This window comes from Vicugna pacos, chromosome 8, assembly GCF_048564905.1.
Source record: "Vicugna pacos chromosome 8, VicPac4, whole genome shotgun sequence".
Lineage (NCBI taxonomy): Eukaryota > Metazoa > Chordata > Mammalia > Artiodactyla > Camelidae > Vicugna > Vicugna pacos.
This window is the reverse complement of record NC_132994.1, coordinates 25,227,096-25,245,314: the sequence shown is the minus strand read 5'-3', so window position 1 is coordinate 25,245,314 and position 18,219 is coordinate 25,227,096. Positions and strand designations below refer to the sequence as shown.

Genomic DNA, 18,219 nt, shown 5'->3' with positions numbered 1-18,219 from the left:
TGAAGGGAAATTAAATCCTTAAGGTCTTAAAGGTGTTGAAGTCCAATGTTGAGAGTCTTGGCTGCTTTCATAGACTTTCCTATTTACTTAGCATACAGTATGAGAAACTTGAGAATGGTTTTCTTTTCATTTCTAATTGAAGATTCAAACATGTAACAATTCCTTTTTCTTTTTTAAAAATACTCAGGAAAGAAAAAGAGATTGCCTCCTGTGACTTCCTTCATTTTTTCCATGCTTTTCTACTCTTGCAATTCCCCATTTCAGGGCTACTTCTACTGAATCCCCAAGAATTCTGGGCTTATCTTTCAAAGCACCTGCCATTATATTGTGATTGTCTTTTTCTTTTCTTGTCCAACTTTTCCACTGGACAGTGAGCCCCTTGCTTTCAGAGACCATATTTTATGTTCTTGTTCTTAGACTTGTACATGGCACCCCACAGGTACTCAATAAATGTTTGTTCTAGGCATTAGGAATTCAATAGTAAAGAGAACAGATAAAACCCTTGCCCTCAAAGAATGAACCTTCTAATAAGTAGTATTTGTTGGAAGTCATTGTATGGAGGAGAAATGATGAAGGCATATTTCTGCCCTTAAGGAATTTATAATCGTTAGTGATTTCTGTGCCTTTTTGTGAAATTACTATTGCTTTGCTAGTATATATGGATGTATGGCTTAGATTAAGCTGTATTTGACAATTTTTCATTTGTTGAGACTTTTTAGAAACTGAGCAATTCCTACTTTCATTTATTGACTTTAAAAAAGTATATTGAACACTTCTTATGAGCCAAGACCTATTTGAAGAGGTAGGGATACAAATGTGACTCAGATAAATTACTACCTTTATAATCTCGGTTGAGTTTTGATGCTAAAATTTGTCCTGCTTTAAGAGAGGATATTAAATCCTAGATTACCTCTCTGATTCTTTTACCTGCTAAGGGAAGGAAAGAGGTAGGCTGGAATGGGAAGGTGATTCTTAGTGTAGTCCTCCTATTGATTTGGAAAAATAAGACCCTCTCCCAAATCCCTAAATAAATAAATGTGAGGAGAGATTTCTTTATGCAAATTTGACATTAGAGAAAACGTTGCATCACTGAGGAGCTGATAGAAGAGATCAAGCTTATATTAGAAAGAAAAAGACTTAACAATTAAATTTTCATTGGATTTTGATTAAGTTTAAGACCAGGTTGCTTTATATTTAGTTTGTGTCTATATTCTGCTTTACCAAAAGCACATGCAGTCACTGCTTCAAAAATCTTATGTTTGAAGAAAACATGGTAAAATATACATCCTTTATAAAAACTGTGCTTTATTAATTTGAGAGGTAAAATGAGCCAATATCTTTAAAGTGTATGACATTTGATTTTGCTCTATGAAAACTGTAAAGAGAAAGAAAAACAAATTGTGCTTCTTTTCAGGAAGTCCTACTTTGAGTTTAAAGGGTCCTTGCTCCCTCCTCGTTTAGCATCCATCCTGGCCTTCATCCTCCAGCTCGTTAAGGAAACTAATATCGACGTTTCTGAGATTGAACTACTCCTCCCTGGAGTACTAAAATGCTTGATGCTGGTCAGTGAACCTCAAGGTTAGTTCATTTATGAGCTTGTTTGTTTTACTTTTATGTTCACAAACCGAGTACTCTTTCCTATCAGTTAAATTGACAGTTACAAAAATATATTCTTATTCTTAGAGAAAGTAATTTTTTCCTCAGCTACTTATATTTAATGTGCCAAAACAACGTTAACAGAAATTTAGTCGTGTTTGGAACATGGTGAATATTCTACATTGTTTCTTGATTTTTTCCCCCCATATGTATGTACAAGTGCACGATTTTAAGGGATTTAAATACTGAATGAATATAAATGTTCTTTTTGTAATTTTGCTGTGTTTTGGAAGGAAGGTAGCATCACAAATAGTTGATTTTATATATGTGTGTATTTCTCTGATTTCAAGTGAAGGTGAATTGTTGGTTTCTAATTGGCTACATTTGTTTTAGTGAATGGGAGGAATATGCTTATGAAATTAAAAAATCAACCTACTTTGTCTATAATTAATCAAGGTTATCTTTTCTTATCATGTAGCGGTGTTTGTAGGGTTAGGATGGGATAGTGGTTTTGAATATGGGCTCTTCTAACAGAAAGACATATCTTCACATGTTTTTTCAGGTACAGGCTTGTAAAAAATAGACTCCTGAGTGTTTTATATTTTCTTAAAATGGAAAATAGGGAGATTTTAGAACAAAACAAAACTCATAACTATTATTTCATTTTGAAATATAACAAAAAAGCATGTATATACTTTAAGAAAACAGCATGTTTTTCTAAATCGAGTGCTCATAAAAATAAGGATCCAGATGGTCAATTCAGACACAATGTGTAATGCTATCATTTTTCCTTCTAGTTAAAAAGCTGGCCACAGAGAACCTGCAATACATGGTAAAAGCCTGCCAAGTGGGGTCAGGAGGAGAACCTGCCACCCAGCTGACTTCTGTGTTTAGGTAACTGGAAAATATGCCAACTGGCAAGGCGACTATTGCCAGCCATTTGACAGCCAACATGTTTTTTAAATAACTAATTATCCAAAACATAATGTGTTACTACTTGTTTGTAGTTTCAATTATTGTACTTTTTGGCAGTAGTTTTGCTATGTTGTGTTGTTTTATTAAAAAAACAAAAAGTACCAGGGAGAAAGATAAGTGAGCTGACTTAAAATTACCCGAGAATTTAGTGAGGAAGATTCTTGCATATATTTAAGAGGAGAAAGTGGGAAACGTGAGTCATGATGACGGGAGTGCAGGCTTTGTAGCTACTAAATCCATGACTCAGGACCCAGGGTCGTGCCCCTCACTGGTTTTCACACTCGCTTTAGATGCTGTAGACCGAGGAAGCTCCGCTATGTATGATTTGTGAAGCACAGACTGCATAGGTCTGTTGTTCCTACACAGGAATAAAGTGCAACTTGAGGAACACTTTCTGTTTTGTTTTTATTTTCCTGCCTTGCACCCTATTGAGTCTTGTGCTTTCTGTTAGGGCAGTATTTTTAAATATTTCTTTGTTATACTTTATATCAGTTTACCTTTTTTTATGCATCTCTACCCTAGCACTACCATGATAAATAATTTGGGTCCGTTTTCTTCATTCTATGTTAGGTTTTTTGATACCTCAGTTTTCTTTCTCGTTACATAGCTGACCCTTGTCTGTTATTTACAGTTTATTTAAATTGTGATCATTGACATAAATGTTGGGTTTATGTAAAGTGTAAAACCCTAAGAGAGGAGAAAAGATTTTATACAAATAAAGATTGTGTTAATTATTATGTACTGTTTATTAAGCTAGGTGGCTTTTATTTTGTTGGCGGAGAGAGTAGAAATTTTAGGGTTAAGATAAATAATTCTTATTTATAAAAGGCCTTCTATGAGTCTAAAGTTAAGGAATATAAAAATATATTACAAATAACCTACTTTCCTCATAGAAATATTGTTTGATTTATCTAGCGATAGGAAGAACTAAAAGATAAAAAAAGTAACTAGGAAACCAGACTTGTTTCCTGTTTTATTCTTTCCGCACCCTTACCACCCTGATTTCAGCAGGCAGAATATAGCAGAAAAAAAGTCCCTAGGATTAGATTTTCCCCCTTATTCTTCTGGGATTCCAGCTGTTCCCTCTTCCAGTGTCATCACTCTGGTCATGGCTCACACCGAAGCCATTTCTGTTCTTTATTAAGTGTTATAAATAGTATTCATGTGGCATCTGGATCCTTTCAGTCAACTTACATGAAATGATCTTTCTTGTGTTCAGATTACAGTTTATTGCCATAAAAATACCAGCCCAAGGAATTGCCCCTAGAGTAACTCTAAGTAATTTGTTTTACTTTCAGGCAGTTTATCCAGGATTATGGTATGAGATATGATTATCAGATTTACAGCATTTTAGAAATAGTAGTAGCATTGGACCAGCAGGTTGTTATCCACTTGATTTCTACCCTCACTCAGTCTCTGAAGAATTCAGAGCGGAAATGGGGCCTTGGCAGGAATATCGCACAAAGGTATGTTTGATAATTTAGTTGTATCCTATTGGACAATGATTATGAAATCCAGATTCATTTTCTAGAAATGGCCTATTTTCCCATTCACAAGAATTTGGAGTGTGTTCTTTTGAGTTGAAACATGTTTCAGTACTTTGATTGACACTTCTGTTCACATATTGTTCTTAAAGTGACCACCGTAGAGAGTTGTATATTTCATCACTACTGCTGTTGCTCAGAGCACGCTCGCTGCTCCTCATCAGGAAGTGGACTTTAGAGCCTAAAGTGTCTTGTTTTTTATAAAATCCATGGCGGCAAATCAACCCCTCGGAGGAATGCTTGATTTACTGAATCAACTATATCATGTTTTTCCAGTGAATCAGATTAGTGACTCAATTCAATAATGTGAGTTTTGGTCAAAAATAGGTAAAGGCCTTTTTTCTCGTAGACTTACAATGCAGTTGAAGACAGTGCTGGACTATTTAGAGTAATGAAACATTGTGGGAATAAGCCTGTATTTTCTGAAAAGGTTGTTTTAGAAGGGTCAGTACTCATACTGTAGTTCACCCAAAGTAGGGTGTTAAAGAGTCAAAGTACTTTAATCACATTGTGTGTGGTGTGTGTTGACAAGTAGACATTCAGGCAGGCTCAATTTGTCTAAGTACTTAAATGAAAAATAATGAAAAGGTAATAAATATATATCTGTTTTTTTCCTTAAACAGGGAAGCCTATAGCAAACTTCTATCTCACCTAGGACAAGTGGGACAAGATGAGATACAGAGACTGGAAAATGATAATGCTGAATCCATTTTGTGATTCATCCTCTATATTATAACTGTATGAAGCCACTTTGCACCATTCTGACTCCTACCTTTAATTATATAATGTTCTGTTAAAAAATGCTTTCTAGGATTTGTTTCCTTACATACTTATAAGTATATAAAGGTTAATTAAATATGTTATAGGATCTTTGGAACTTGGCAAAACTGCATTTCTATTCTGAAGAGGTTTTAGTTAAACTAAAGAAACTTCTTCTAATGGGAGTGTTACCTGTGTATGTCCATTGAGCAGGTTTGTACTGGTTAATCCATGAACTTTTTACTGTCATGTGACTTTCTGTCTTGTGTATGAGTGATGTGTTTCTGTTTGTTTTGTTTTTTACAAATTTATGTTTTATTACACTATTTCAAATTAGCTGGCTGCCCTGTGCGGGGTTTTTTTGGAGGGGTGGTCAGGAGATAGGACTGTATTTGTTATCCTTTTTTATACTAAGTGTGAGGCAAGTTAATAAGACCTTTACAAAGCAAACTTAACTCTGTGAGGAATGAGACTGAATCTGGGTAAATGATTATACAGATAATATGTAAATTTTTTAAAAACTTGGGCCAACAGTCTTTATTCTTAGGTCCCAACAGTTATCAGATGTTTCTCTCTTCTCATCCTTTCTTTTGGAATTGTCATTAAAGGATATATCAGGAGGAGGATAGATTAGAGCCCTTACAGAAAGAGAATAATATTCTGGAAAACTTTAAGATTACAAATTAAGAGGTCTGTGCAGTCAGCTGATTTATCTCCCTGCTCTTCAGTTAGAGCCTCTTTTAAATTAGCATCCTACACGTTTACAGGGAACCAGCTTAGTTTCCTATAGCAGCTCTTGTCTGTCAGCCGTCTAACTGTCTCACTCAGATTTATTTTCCAGTTGGGCTCTTGTCCTTGACTCCTTTTTCTGGTGAGCGTTATTTGGTAAAAAGACCTCCAGTCCTAGTTTTGGAAACCTACTTGGGCCTCCAACCCAGCTCTGCTTTGTGACCTTGAGCAAGTTACTTAACCTTTCTGAACCTCAGTTTCTTCAGAGAATAAGAATCCTTTTTTTATTTCACAGTGTTCTGGTAGGAGTCAATGGGATAATTGATTTTTTTTTCTTTATAGGCATCATTTCTTTTCTTTTCTTTTTTTCCGGGGGGGGGGCAGGTGGTGATTAGATTTATTATTTATGTAATTTTTTTTTAATGGAGATCCTGAGGATTGAACCCAGGACCTCATGCATGCTAGCCCTTCACTCTACCACTTGAGCTGTACCTTCCCCCCGATTTTTAATTATAATCATATAATTACAGTGTATATGAAAGTGTTTGGTGACCTAAGTTCTGTCTGGAGGTGAACAGATGTGATTATTGCTCATACACAAAGGTAAAGAACACCTCTCAATTTGTTCCTTTTTTTTCCCTAATCGCATGTCCGAGATGAATGATCCCACTTCTTTTCAGTGTTTTCTTACATATCATGTTTGCTAACTTTAAAATAATTTATTGTTGTCTTCCTTGGGCCTCTAGTCTTTATCACAGTTTCACAATTCCTTCAGGAAAACATTTCAACTCTTTTCTGGCTCAAGAAGTATCTTTTAAAATGAAATGCAATCAAGAAACTATAGTTAATAACCCTTTCCTACTTGTAATTCGTGAAGTTTAAAGGACTTCATGAAATATAAATGGTCTATTTCTCCCCCAAATCAACCGTCTTTACTTCAACAAATGGGATGAAAAAAAATTCTTTGAGGTTACTTAAGACTTCATAGCAATGAGTTTGTATTCATTACAGTAGTGACTAATTAAACTAATGATGTATGACTTTGCAGGTTTTAGCAATTGAAATTAAACTATTTAATGGGATGCCTTTAAAGAGGTTATTTATGTGTGTGTATGTATAATATATATATTTTTCCCAAGGGAAATTGATAAAGGTATCTTGGAGAATCTTGCTCCTTAGAGTGTGACACTTTTTAAGGGATAAGAAAAGCTGCTGCTGAATCATGCATTAGGGTGTATTTCTGTAGATGCTAAGAAAAACAAAAGTTCATACATAAAAAATCAGTAACAAGAAAAAGTCTGTAACAATGCGTGTAAATGTAAGTATATAGGTATTTTTTTTTTTTACTTATGTGGCTGAAATGTTAAAAAAAAAACTTTTTAAATTGAAGAAAAAAGAAAATTTATGACCAACTCCATTACTTGAAAGTCTTTACTGACCCTTAACTTATTACTATATCTTGTCTTTTTCCATTCCCAGACTTAGAGTACCTATGCCTGTTATAGGTAAGCCAGTCTCTTTTGGTCAAATCTGGAGTATGTTCCCATTTCTCTTGCTCATTCTGGTGCCTCTGTGACATTCACATTTTCTTTTATCTTCTCTTCCCATGCTCCACAATTGGCCCCTTCCTACATGTAGGTTTTTCCTTCTTGTCCCCACTGGTAATATCTGGCCCTTTACCTGCTCCGTCTTAATTTCTTCTAGTAATGAACTGGTAAGACTGGCTTATAATTTTATGTCTCGAATCTATCTTTAGGGCTAATTTTTCTCTAAACTTGCCTAGTTGGATTCTCCTGAAATCTCAAGGCAACATGTCGAACTACCTCAGTCACCTTTTCTTGTCCAGCTCCTGCCTTCATTTCCTACCAAGGAATACATGATTTTCCTGAGGCATCCAGCCTTGACACTTCCTGAAGTCTTCATTGTTCCCCACCTTTCCTTTGATCACCAATGCAAGCTCTTGCTATTTTTTTCGTTTTGCCATCATGTGCATCCAGACTTTTTTCAACTGGGCACTATCTCCTTCTTACCATCTATCTCTAGTCTCCTGCAATTTACTTTTCATATAGTTCTGAAATTAGTGTCTCTAAAATACTGCTTTCCTCTTGTTACTTTTCTGCTCAAGAACCCAATTTACTTTTCATGGCTAATCTGACATTCAAACCCCTTCAGTCAGGAGACTTTCTGCTCTCTGGCTCTATGCACTTTCTTTCCAGACTTACCTCAGGCAGGAGACTAGACTGTTACCTGCTTTCTCTGAATGCCATGTTCATTCTACACTGTGGGCCTCATTCAGTTTGCCAACTTAGGATACCACTGTTTCTATAGAAACCTAACCTTAAGACACTTAAATAGGAAGGAAATTAAAATACACATATTGGATATGTAAGCATTCCAGTCAAGTAATTTCTTTAAAATATCAGATGGAGTATGAAAGAGATGATTGAAGGACAACAGGGTGATGAAAGGACTTTATTAGACACTCAGATTTGGTTATGATTTAAATTTTAGTTGAACATTGAATTAGGTTTCCATAGGGGAGGAAAAAACATGGAGTATTGTCTCTCTACAAAAATCATTCAGTATTGAGTTCATTTGTATTAGAAGAGTTTCATAGTTTAAAACTTTTTTATTTTATCCATATTTTCTTTTCCTACTAGACATATTTGACTTTTTCTACTTTTTTTGGTGTATTAAAAATTAATTGTAGTTTGCTAGGCTTTGTGTGTTTTTATTATTAGACCTCTTATTATTACCTTATTCAGTGCTTCATCACAAAATTTTAAAACTACCTAGTTCTTAACTAATTACATTGACCCATTTCCATGTACTTTCACAGAATCTTCAACAGTTTTTATTTTTACTTCCCCTTAGTTAGGATTATATATCATTAAAAAATTTGGCGAGCCTTTGCAGTTGGGAAAAGCCTTTAGGAAACCTACCTTCCCAAAATTCTACACATTAACATAGCACTTACGTTTCAAAGACAAAAGGTAGGTACAAAACCTCACCCAAAACCGTTATCTATACTAAACCCTGCTTTTTGATTGATAGATTTTTTACCTAAACCTTAACATTTTCCAAAAAGTGATCTCCTGCCTGTTCCTCCCAGGGTTAAAAATACTGCCTTGTCAGTCAAGTGTATAGTATGCTAATGTAAATAACATGTTATCTTTGTTTAAAACAGTTGGTTTGGGAAGCTAGCAAAGTAGCACATTCTTTCACATATTTAATAAGATATGAAATTTATATTATGATTCTGTTAAATTGTATCAGTAAGGTTACCAAAATCAGTACCAAATGATTGAAATCTACCAATTTCTGCTTATTAAAGTTTTTGGTGTACTGTTATCCAGTTTATTGTGTTTGTGAATTGTGCTTTTAGGAAAATTCTGGGCACTCTTATTGTATACTCATGTTTTAAGTTATTTGTGCTTGTAGTAATGACATATAATAAAAAATGTATATACTCAACTTACACTGCACCTGTTGATCATTCAACTCTTTTTATGACAGATCAACTCTTGAAAAACCAAAATAAAAATGAACCATGTTACCTGGAGGAATAATTTTTATCTTATTCGTGTTGCTTTATACTCTGTGCTAAAACAAAAGAAAGTTATTTTTCAGCTGTTGCAATGGCTGAAGGGGATACAATATACATGTGGTTTAACTGTGAGGAAAATATGAAGAGAAAAAGTATAAAAAATACCCTGATGATAACCAATTGGCATTTTGTTCTTAAGGATCAAAGGAATTTTACTGCATTTTATATGTGTATCATTGTAGAGTCATCTCTTTTCCTGGCTTTTCCTTCTACGGTAAGAACACTCTGCTAATATCTGTGTTGCTTCTTCTTTTTTAAAGTAAAATCTTGAAATGGTATTTAAATTGTTGGAAGTTTCATGGTCTTATGGAAATTCAGATTAATTTAATAATTTAAATATAAATACAGTATGGTCTTTAATTTTGAAGAGTAAAAATGGAAAATGAATTACTGTAGGATAGTTCACTTAAATGTAAGATATAAATCTGGTAATTTCAAAGGAATTTGGTTTATGTGACCAACATTGTTTTATAGAATTTTTCATATTAGCTCTTATGATTGATAATTTGAGGAAAAGGATTTGTAAGTGATCTGAGTTTTTCTTCTTAGGGGAGGGATGCTGTATTTTGGATGCTGTTCTTTGGCTGTAATTACTAGTGTTTCTGAAAGCTCTACAAAACTTAAAAATTCTGACTTCAGTTCTATAATATTAGTGAATAATACACTCAGGTTCACCAAAGACAAGTTTGATAATATACACTGACTTGCTTTAAATGAATAGTTAGAAATCTACACAGAAATAAGAATAATCTCAGACTGCCTTTCTGTTATCAGTCAAGCAAGCTCATTTTTAGACCATTTCCCTTTCATTAATTGGATAGAGGGTCTGGAATTGCGAATAGATTTTAATTGTTTTATAAGGTAAAACTGTTGGAGGAGAAAAACCTGTGTGTCAAGTAGAAATTTTAGTAAATCTGAAATGCTTCTTGTTAGGTTCTTGTTGAAAAGATTTCTCAAACACTGGAGCCCATTCTTCTTACCTGGTAAGGCATTTTAAACATTTAATTTAGATGGTTTATACTCTGTCTTCCTTCTAAATATCAGTTACCAATATCAATTTTCACTTTTCATAACTGTGCAAATACTCTTTTAAGGTTTTTGTTTGTCTAAATCATGTATCAAGTTAGTGAATTCTGCATTTAGGATAAAAAATATTTTTTTCACTTCTGATTACTAAAAGTAGTTACATAAATAAAATGACAATTTCCCATAAGACAAGAATTGCTGAATGATTAAACTATGCCTAGGGAAAAAAAGTCAGAGTGAAGCCTTCCTTTTAATAAAGGTGACTTAAATCCTAACAAGATCGGGGGGGGGGGGACTCACGTTATACTTGTTAAATTTATGTTCAAATCCAAATACTGAGTTGTTTTTATTTTTCATCATAGACAAAGCAAATCCAAAAACCTAACCTAAAAAAATCTTTATGCATTATTAAAAGTGGTAGTAATAAAATATGTATCAGTGGTGGAGAATAATCCCACAAGCATTCAAGATTGACATAACCTTTAACAAAGTGGAAAAAATTTTATTAGAACTACCAATTCTAGGTTCAAATTTATGTCAAAGCACTTTATGGTACCAGAATTAGTACAACTAATTTTTTTTGAGCTTTAAAGTGTCATTTTTACTAAATGAGCTTAAATGAAATGTTTGAGACTTATTATTTGAGGCGAGGATTTATGCAAGTTTAGGAATCTTTGGCTTTGGTAAACTCCCTTTTTCCTAATTAGCATGTCTCTTTCATATGCTTTTCAGAATCATTTATCTCATAGCATGTGTTCGAAGTTACATCTAGTAATTTTTAAACTTCAAAAATAATCTCCCTGTTCAGTTACAAGGTTCTAAAAACAGTAAAATACCTTGTAATTTGAGTGACATTTTTTTCTTAGGTGAAGTACTTCAGAGCATTTGCCTAATCCCCACAACATTCTTCCGAATTAATATGGAAATCAATAATTGCCCTCCTTAAAAAGTGGGAAAACTGAAGCACTGTAAAGTTAAGCTCCTGGCCCAAGGTCACAGAGCAACTAAGGCAAAAAATCTGGGTATTCCATCTGCCGTTTCAGTGTACGTCTGTTATTCGTATTACCTTGAATAAAATATGGCACTTAAAAATTTATGATGTCATAAATGGTGAGTCTCTACTGAGCGGTACTGCATAATGTTAAATTTTTAAAAGAAAAATTACAAACGCAGGCTTAAGTACTACAGGGATTAAGTACTGAAGATTTTTTTTTAAGGTCGTTGATAGCAGTACTTGTGAAATAAATTGTCTTACTAAGAATGTAATGTCCTAGACAGCACTGATTAGACAAAGTATACAAAGAGTGTTCTAAAGACCGATGGACCATTAAGTTGGCACTAAAGCTACACCACAATAAAAGTCATACATATTGTATGTTGACACACTGAGAAGGGTGACAGGCATTTTCAATAATGTATTTTAGAAAACTGTTCATTTTTTGCTAATGTTTATCTGAATATAAGATCTAGAAAACAAAACAAGGAGGCACTGAGCACTGAGTTTTTTCATGCCCAGAATCCAAAAGTCAGGCTTTTTTTTTTTTTCTTTCCCCTCCTGTTTATGATGGTTATTATGAGAGCATTGGCTTTTCAGATGGTGCCAATCCTGTGATGAGGCACTTGGAGAGTTTGAAGGTTAGGGCATGTGAAATATGGAGCTGGAAGGAAGCATGCTGCTATTCCATTGGAAGCAAAAGGGAGTGTAGGCCCATAGAACACTTCTTCTTTGCCTTCTCTACTCACATCCAGTACCTACAAAAGAAGAATAGGAGAAACGGGTAAGCCAGGGATGGTTGTTCACTGTAAAGCTGTGTACATGTCAAAGGGAGCCTGCAGTTGGATTCAGTCAGGCCACCATGACCATACCTTATGCATTGCTATTTGTTTTACAGTATAGTGCCAGAAATATGGATTAAGTTCCTGCTCAGTGCTATGCTACACATTTGTTTGTGTATGTGCATATGTACATAGATGTATATATATACTCATTTAATCTTCAGAACAGTGATGAGGTAAGCAGCATTATTCTTTCATAAAACCACTTTAGACTGGTTAAATAATTTGCCCGAACTAGTTAGTAAATGTTGTCGTATGCTGGTTTACAAATCCTCATCTGTAAAATGAAAACAACAGTGACCTTGCAGGTTTGTTCTGAAAATTGGTGACTTATAGCTCAGTGCAGCTTCAAAAAAATCAGTTCAGTTGATTCTGGAAGTTTTTCCCCAGTTATTTCCCCTTCAAGCTGGAGTTCTCTCTCTTTCCTTATATGGAAAAGAGTCGCCTTGTTAGTCTGTGCTTGCTGTCACCTTACTGATTATGGCTTAATCTCACCACTAGGAAAATTCTTTTATGAGGAGAGCTGATCAGCTCCTATTTGTCAAACCCATGATGCTCCTTCCAGCCCTCAATCATCTTAAGCTCTCTTCATATGACCTTCCTCTACTTTAATTTAAAATGTTTCCTCCCTTGGGTCCATGACCTAAAAACAAAATTTGTCATCGACAGCGTCCTATTGCTAGCCACCTTGGTCCCCTTCCTCCACCTGCATCCTAAATGTAGTCATGCCCCAGCAACATTCCAACCACATACCCCTTGGTTACCCTCTGCCTTAATGATCTTGTCTACTCTCTTGCCATCATCTGTCACCTGAGTGGGTAATTCTTAAGCCTTCAATGCAATAATGCACTATTTTAGATGAAAGAGGCCCTTGAGATTTAAGGGATCCAAGCTCATAATGGAGGAAACCACTAAAGCCTAGAATAAAAGAAAGATGAAACATGTAGCTTTTTTCCCCCAAATGGGTATTTAGCTGTCCCATCCCATTTTTTGAATAATATGTCCTATCACTACTAATTTTAAATAGTTCCAATATATGCTACATAGAAAATTTCTTTGTTCTCTTTTGTTAACTTATGTATCTTCTGACAATACTACGTTTAAAGTTAGTTTGACTGTGTAGGGCATGACTCTCCCATTCATTTTCAAGCATTTCTATTATTATTACTATGTTTTCTTTCCTAGAGAAACTTTAGGATCAATTTGACAAGTATTACTGCCCCACCCTCTGAGGGAAAGGAAAATTCCATTGGGATTTTGACTAATATTTCATTAAATATAGAAAGTAGAGATATTGCAATATTTACCTCAATTATATAAGATTACTGTCTTCAAGTTACAGAGAAAAAAACTGAGATGCAAAGAAAGTTCAGTGACTTGACCAAGATCACACAGCTAGTAAGTGGTGGAGCCAGTAATTGAGCTCAAGGTTGCAACACAAGAAAGAGCTAGGATTTCGTGCCATTTGTGACATCCCCACCCCAACTGAATACATTTTTAGACGACAAAATACCAGTTGAGGTCACCATCCAGAGAGCTTTTGTCTGGTTCCCTGAGCCAACAGAGACCACGTATGTTAAGCAGATGTAATTTATTTAATCTGTGAGATGGGAAAAGGAAGTGTTGGCAGTTTTTCTCTGAAACGCTCCCTGTAAACTGGCAGAAAGAAGGCGTCTGGGAGAAGGAGGTGCCAGCTTGGCAGCATATCCTCCAGCCAAAAACAAGTAATCATAGATGAAGAGCAGTGGAAGTGATCTGGAAACACAGACTAATCACTTGCACACTTAGGCAGCTGCTCCCCTCTGTGCTGCTCTTATCCTCAGCATACCACATTAGAGTCACCTGGGTGCCTGGCACTTGCTTATACACCCACAGAACAGGGGCACCTGACTTTCCTCAGGAATCTTTAAGATTTTCCACAAGCCAGCATTACGAACAAGTCCAAATCTCAATCTTTAAACAGTATTAATTTAAGCATGTCTCAGCTTTTCTCTTGTTTGGGTTGCCCTTGTAATGGATCAAATAGTCTATGGAGTCTGTTAAATCAAGCAGCAGGAAAAAAAAATGCTCTTTCAACGTTTGACATGCTTCATGTGTGGCTGAGTCCTACAAATGACAGTTAAATAAGCTTTGATTAGAGTCCAGAAGGGTCATTCTAATGAGATGGGTTATTGGCTGGAATTTTCAAGAGGGGAAAAAAAAATGACTTTAGTCCTTCTGGATGTTACCAGACCATTCACTGCACTATTTTAAGTGTGACCGTCATTAATTGTAGGCATACCCTTAGAATCCAAGGATGCTACAGACTTCTGACTTATGAAACCAAAACTATGATACTTTTAAAACCTAAACTATAATACTTTTTAAATATATACTATTTTCTCCACCACTCTTTCCTGTACTTTTCAACCTGCTGATCTGTACTCAGGAATTTCTACTGTCTAATCAACATCTTCTCATAAACATGATTCCAGACACTCATTATCTTACTTTTGTTGGATACTCTTCCAGCAACTAGGAGAGAAACGGCTTGCTTTTGAACATGGAGCCAGCCAGTCTCTCCAACCATCAGTGTATTTACTATTATTGAATCAAAATAAATAGGTTCTATAGTAACTCAAAATACAAGTATTTGAGACTGTGCAACCATACTTTAGGATGATGATAACCAGTTGTCAATAACTAAAATGAGATGTGTATGATGAGTCTATTATCCATGAAGACTTCAAGTCCAAACATCTCTTTGAGTGACAGTCCATATGCTTATATGAACTTATTACCTATAAGCAGTAAAAGCTCTTAAAAAGCCTTTATCAAATTTTTCTGTGCTTTGTGGAACTAGTGTATCAGCCAAGGGAATAAATTTCCAAAATGATATTAAAATATTTTATTGTCCAATCTCACAGATGAAATTTATTTCACTAACACAGCCATTGATTAAAACATTTATGAATTGCCTCTTTTAGAATCACCTTAATCCCAATGCTACTCCAGAATATCCTCAGTGGGTTAAAATATACACATGTACCCCTTCATCTTTTGAGGACAGATTTGTTTGGAAACAGCCAGAAGCCATGAGCCATATACATTAATTAGTGTATATGATTAGTGACCATTCTAACTTAATTTCTATTCCTTAAGCTAATTTAATGTTACATTGAATAGAAATATATCCATAAGTATATTTTAAATTTGCATCTTTATTACCCAAACTTGCTTTCATGTATAAGTAGTCAAATGAAGGGTCCCAAAGCCACTTAAAAACATGGTCCCAGAATTACACAGCACTGCCTGTTGCCCAGTTCAATGTTTTACAATCCTGAAAGGTACAAAAAAAGAAACCCGAAAGACAGTGAAGACTGACAAACACATGCAAGGATGAAAGACTGGAAGCATTCCTTGAAAGAAAACAGTTTGCTTGTTTGCTGTTATCCAAAAGGTAGGACCAAGCTCTAGTACAAGGCAAACTTCAATTAACTAAAGACTCTTTTAAAGACTTTCATGGTTTTTCAAAGAACTAACTTGTGGGTTTGATAATTTTTTCTACTACGTTATTGTTTCCTAGTTCATTATGTGCCTCTCATTTTATTCTCTCCTTCTACAAAAAAATTCTCAAATATCTATCCCACAAGCTTTGCTCTCTACTGTTTCTATTATCCCTAAGTTCTGGGTACTTTTTAAACTTTCATTATGACTTCTTTAACCCATGAGTTATTTAGCAATGTGTTTTATTATTTCCAATATATAGGGAGTTTATTTAACTTTTTAAGTTCTAGCTTAATTGCATTGTAGTTAGAGATCACACATATGAATAAAATTAGAAATAAAAGAAGAGACTTTAGAGTCTAAGGAACAACTCTGGGTACTCCAGAACCTGGGAAATGGAGACATCCAAAAAAATATTACTAAGGCTGATGTTAGATATCTTCCTTCAGGGACTGGCCAAGACGGTGGAGTAGAAAGATAGACCCTGAGATCACCTCCTCCCATGAGCACACCAAAATTACAACTATTTGCAAAGCAACAATTAGTGAAAAAGATCGGAACCTACCAGAAAAGATCTACAACTAAAGATACAAAGAGGGAACAACGAGACAGGTATGAGGGGTGGAGCTGTGATTTACTCAAGCCCCAGACCCCCAGGTGTGCGACCCATAAATGGGAGAATAATTATAATTGCAGAGGTTCTCCCAAAGGAGTTAGAGGGCCAAGCCCCACATTGAGCTCCCCAGCCCAGAGGTCCTGCACCAGGAAGACTAACTCCCAGAGCATTTGGCTTTGCAGGCCATCAGGGCTTACTTTTAGAAGTCACAGAGGGCTAGGGAAAAGAGAGACTTCACTCTTAAAGGGTGCACACAAAATCTCACACACACTGGGTGCCAGGGCAGAAGCACTCATTTGAAAGCAGGCTTGGTCAGACCTACCTGCTGATCTTTGAGAGTCTCCTGGAGAAACAGGAGGCAGCTGCAGCTCACCCTGGGAACACAGGCACCCACAGCACCCATTTGTGGGAACTCATTCTACCACATGGACACTAGTGCTGGCAAGTGCCGTTTTGGAATCTTCCCTCTAGCTTATTATCCTTAAGACACAGCCCTGCCCTGACCCAACACCCTGTAGGTACCAGTGCTGGAACACCTCACATCAAGCAACTAACTAGGCACAAACACAGCCCTACCTATCAGCAGACAGGCTGCCTTAAGATCCCCTGATCCCACAACTGCCCCCTGGAAATGGCCCTGTCCACCAGAGGACCCAGGACTTGGCACCACACGTTAGTGTGCAGCCACTAGAACCGGGACCCCCAAGGCCTTCCAGCCAGAGACCCCAGAACCCAGCCCCAGAATCCCCTGGGCCCTGGCCCCACCCTCCAGTGAGCTGACTCTAGCCTCCTGACCGGCCTCACACACCAGGGGGCAGACACCAACCAAGACAACAGAAGCCCCACCATTTATGGACCAGGCCAACCCACAGCAGGCCAGATCCAGCCAGCCAACTGTCAGGGACTGGTTCCACCCACCAACGAGCTGACAGCAGCTTGGGGACCTCTCAGCCCTGCAACCAGACCCCAGGATCTGGCTCGGCCTGCCAGTAGCCTTTGGGTCTCCTGGAATCTGACTCTACCCTGGGGTAGCAATAGCCCTGGGGTTCCACAGCCAACCTCTGCATGACCCAGTCCTGCCAACCAGTGGCCAGCAGCCTCCACATAAAGCAAGACCTGGCAACCCACTGGGCTGGGGGCCAGTCAAGCCTACCAGACTGCTCACAATAGAAGGACCCACACAGCCCACGTAAGGGCTAGAGCACATAGGTAAGAGAGGGGTGTGCTGCTGGGACACAGGACATCTACAAAAGGTCACTTCTCCAAGGTTGGGAAATGTGACCAACCTAACAGATACATGAAAATAAAAACAGCAAGTTAGGCAAAATGAAGCAACAGAGGAAGATGTTTACAAAGGGACAAAGCAAAACCCCAGAAGAACTAAGTGAAGTAGAGACAGTCAGCCTACCTGAGAAAGAGTTCAGGATAATGATCATAAAAGTGATCCAGAAACTCAGGAGAAGAATGGATACACAGAGCGAGAAGTTAGAAGTTTTACAAAAAAGAGAAAATATGAAGAACAGCCAGAGATGAAGAACATAATAACTGAAATGAAAAATACACCAGAAGGAATCAACAGTAAATTAAATGATACAGAGGAACAGATCAGTCAGCTGGAAGACAAAGTAGTGGAAATCACTGACAGTGAACACAAAGGAGAAAAAAATGATGAAAAGAAATGAGGACAGTTTAAGAGGCTTCTGGGACAGTATTGCGTGCACTAGTATTTGCATCATCAGGGTCCCAGAAGGACAAAAGCAAGAGAGAGGACAGGAAATATATGTGAAGACATGATAACTGGAAACTGTCCTAACCTGGACAAGGAAACAGACATCCAAGTCCAGGAAGTGCAGAGAGTCCCATACAGGATTAAACCCAAGAGGAACACGACACACTGCAACTACAATGACAGAAATTAAAGAGAATAGTAACAGCAGAAAGGGAAAAATGACAAAGACTATACAAGGGAACTCAAGCTTATCAGCTGGCTTTTCAGCAGAAACTCTACATGCCAGAGTGGCATACTATATTTAAAGTGATGAAAG

General features: G+C 36.6%; 2 protein-coding genes across 9 annotated transcripts in view; one reads left to right on the top strand and one right to left on the bottom strand.

The window, feature by feature from the left end:
• Positions 1 to 9,077, top strand: part of MMS22L (MMS22 like, DNA repair protein) — a 107,582-nt gene extending 98,505 nt beyond the window's left edge. For both annotated transcript variants that reach the window (XM_006200264.4, XM_072965642.1), the window contains exons 22-25: positions 1,415 to 1,578; positions 2,394 to 2,490; positions 3,870 to 4,037; positions 4,739 to 9,077. In XM_006200264.4, coding sequence (XP_006200326.2) covers positions 1,415 to 1,578; positions 2,394 to 2,490; positions 3,870 to 4,037; positions 4,739 to 4,832 — 523 coding nt within the window. In that variant the 3' untranslated portion in view covers positions 4,833 to 9,077. The remainder of the gene's footprint in view (positions 1 to 1,414; positions 1,579 to 2,393; positions 2,491 to 3,869; positions 4,038 to 4,738) is intronic.
• A 2,561-nt stretch (positions 9,078 to 11,638) lies between these two features.
• Positions 11,639 to 18,219, bottom strand: part of KLHL32 (kelch like family member 32) — a 181,808-nt gene continuing 175,227 nt past the window's right edge. For all 7 annotated transcript variants that reach the window (XM_031680209.2, XM_031680210.2, XM_031680212.2 and 4 more), the window contains one exon: positions 11,639 to 11,988. In XM_031680209.2, coding sequence (XP_031536069.1) covers positions 11,827 to 11,988 — 162 coding nt within the window. In that variant the 3' untranslated portion in view covers positions 11,639 to 11,826. The remainder of the gene's footprint in view (positions 11,989 to 18,219) is intronic.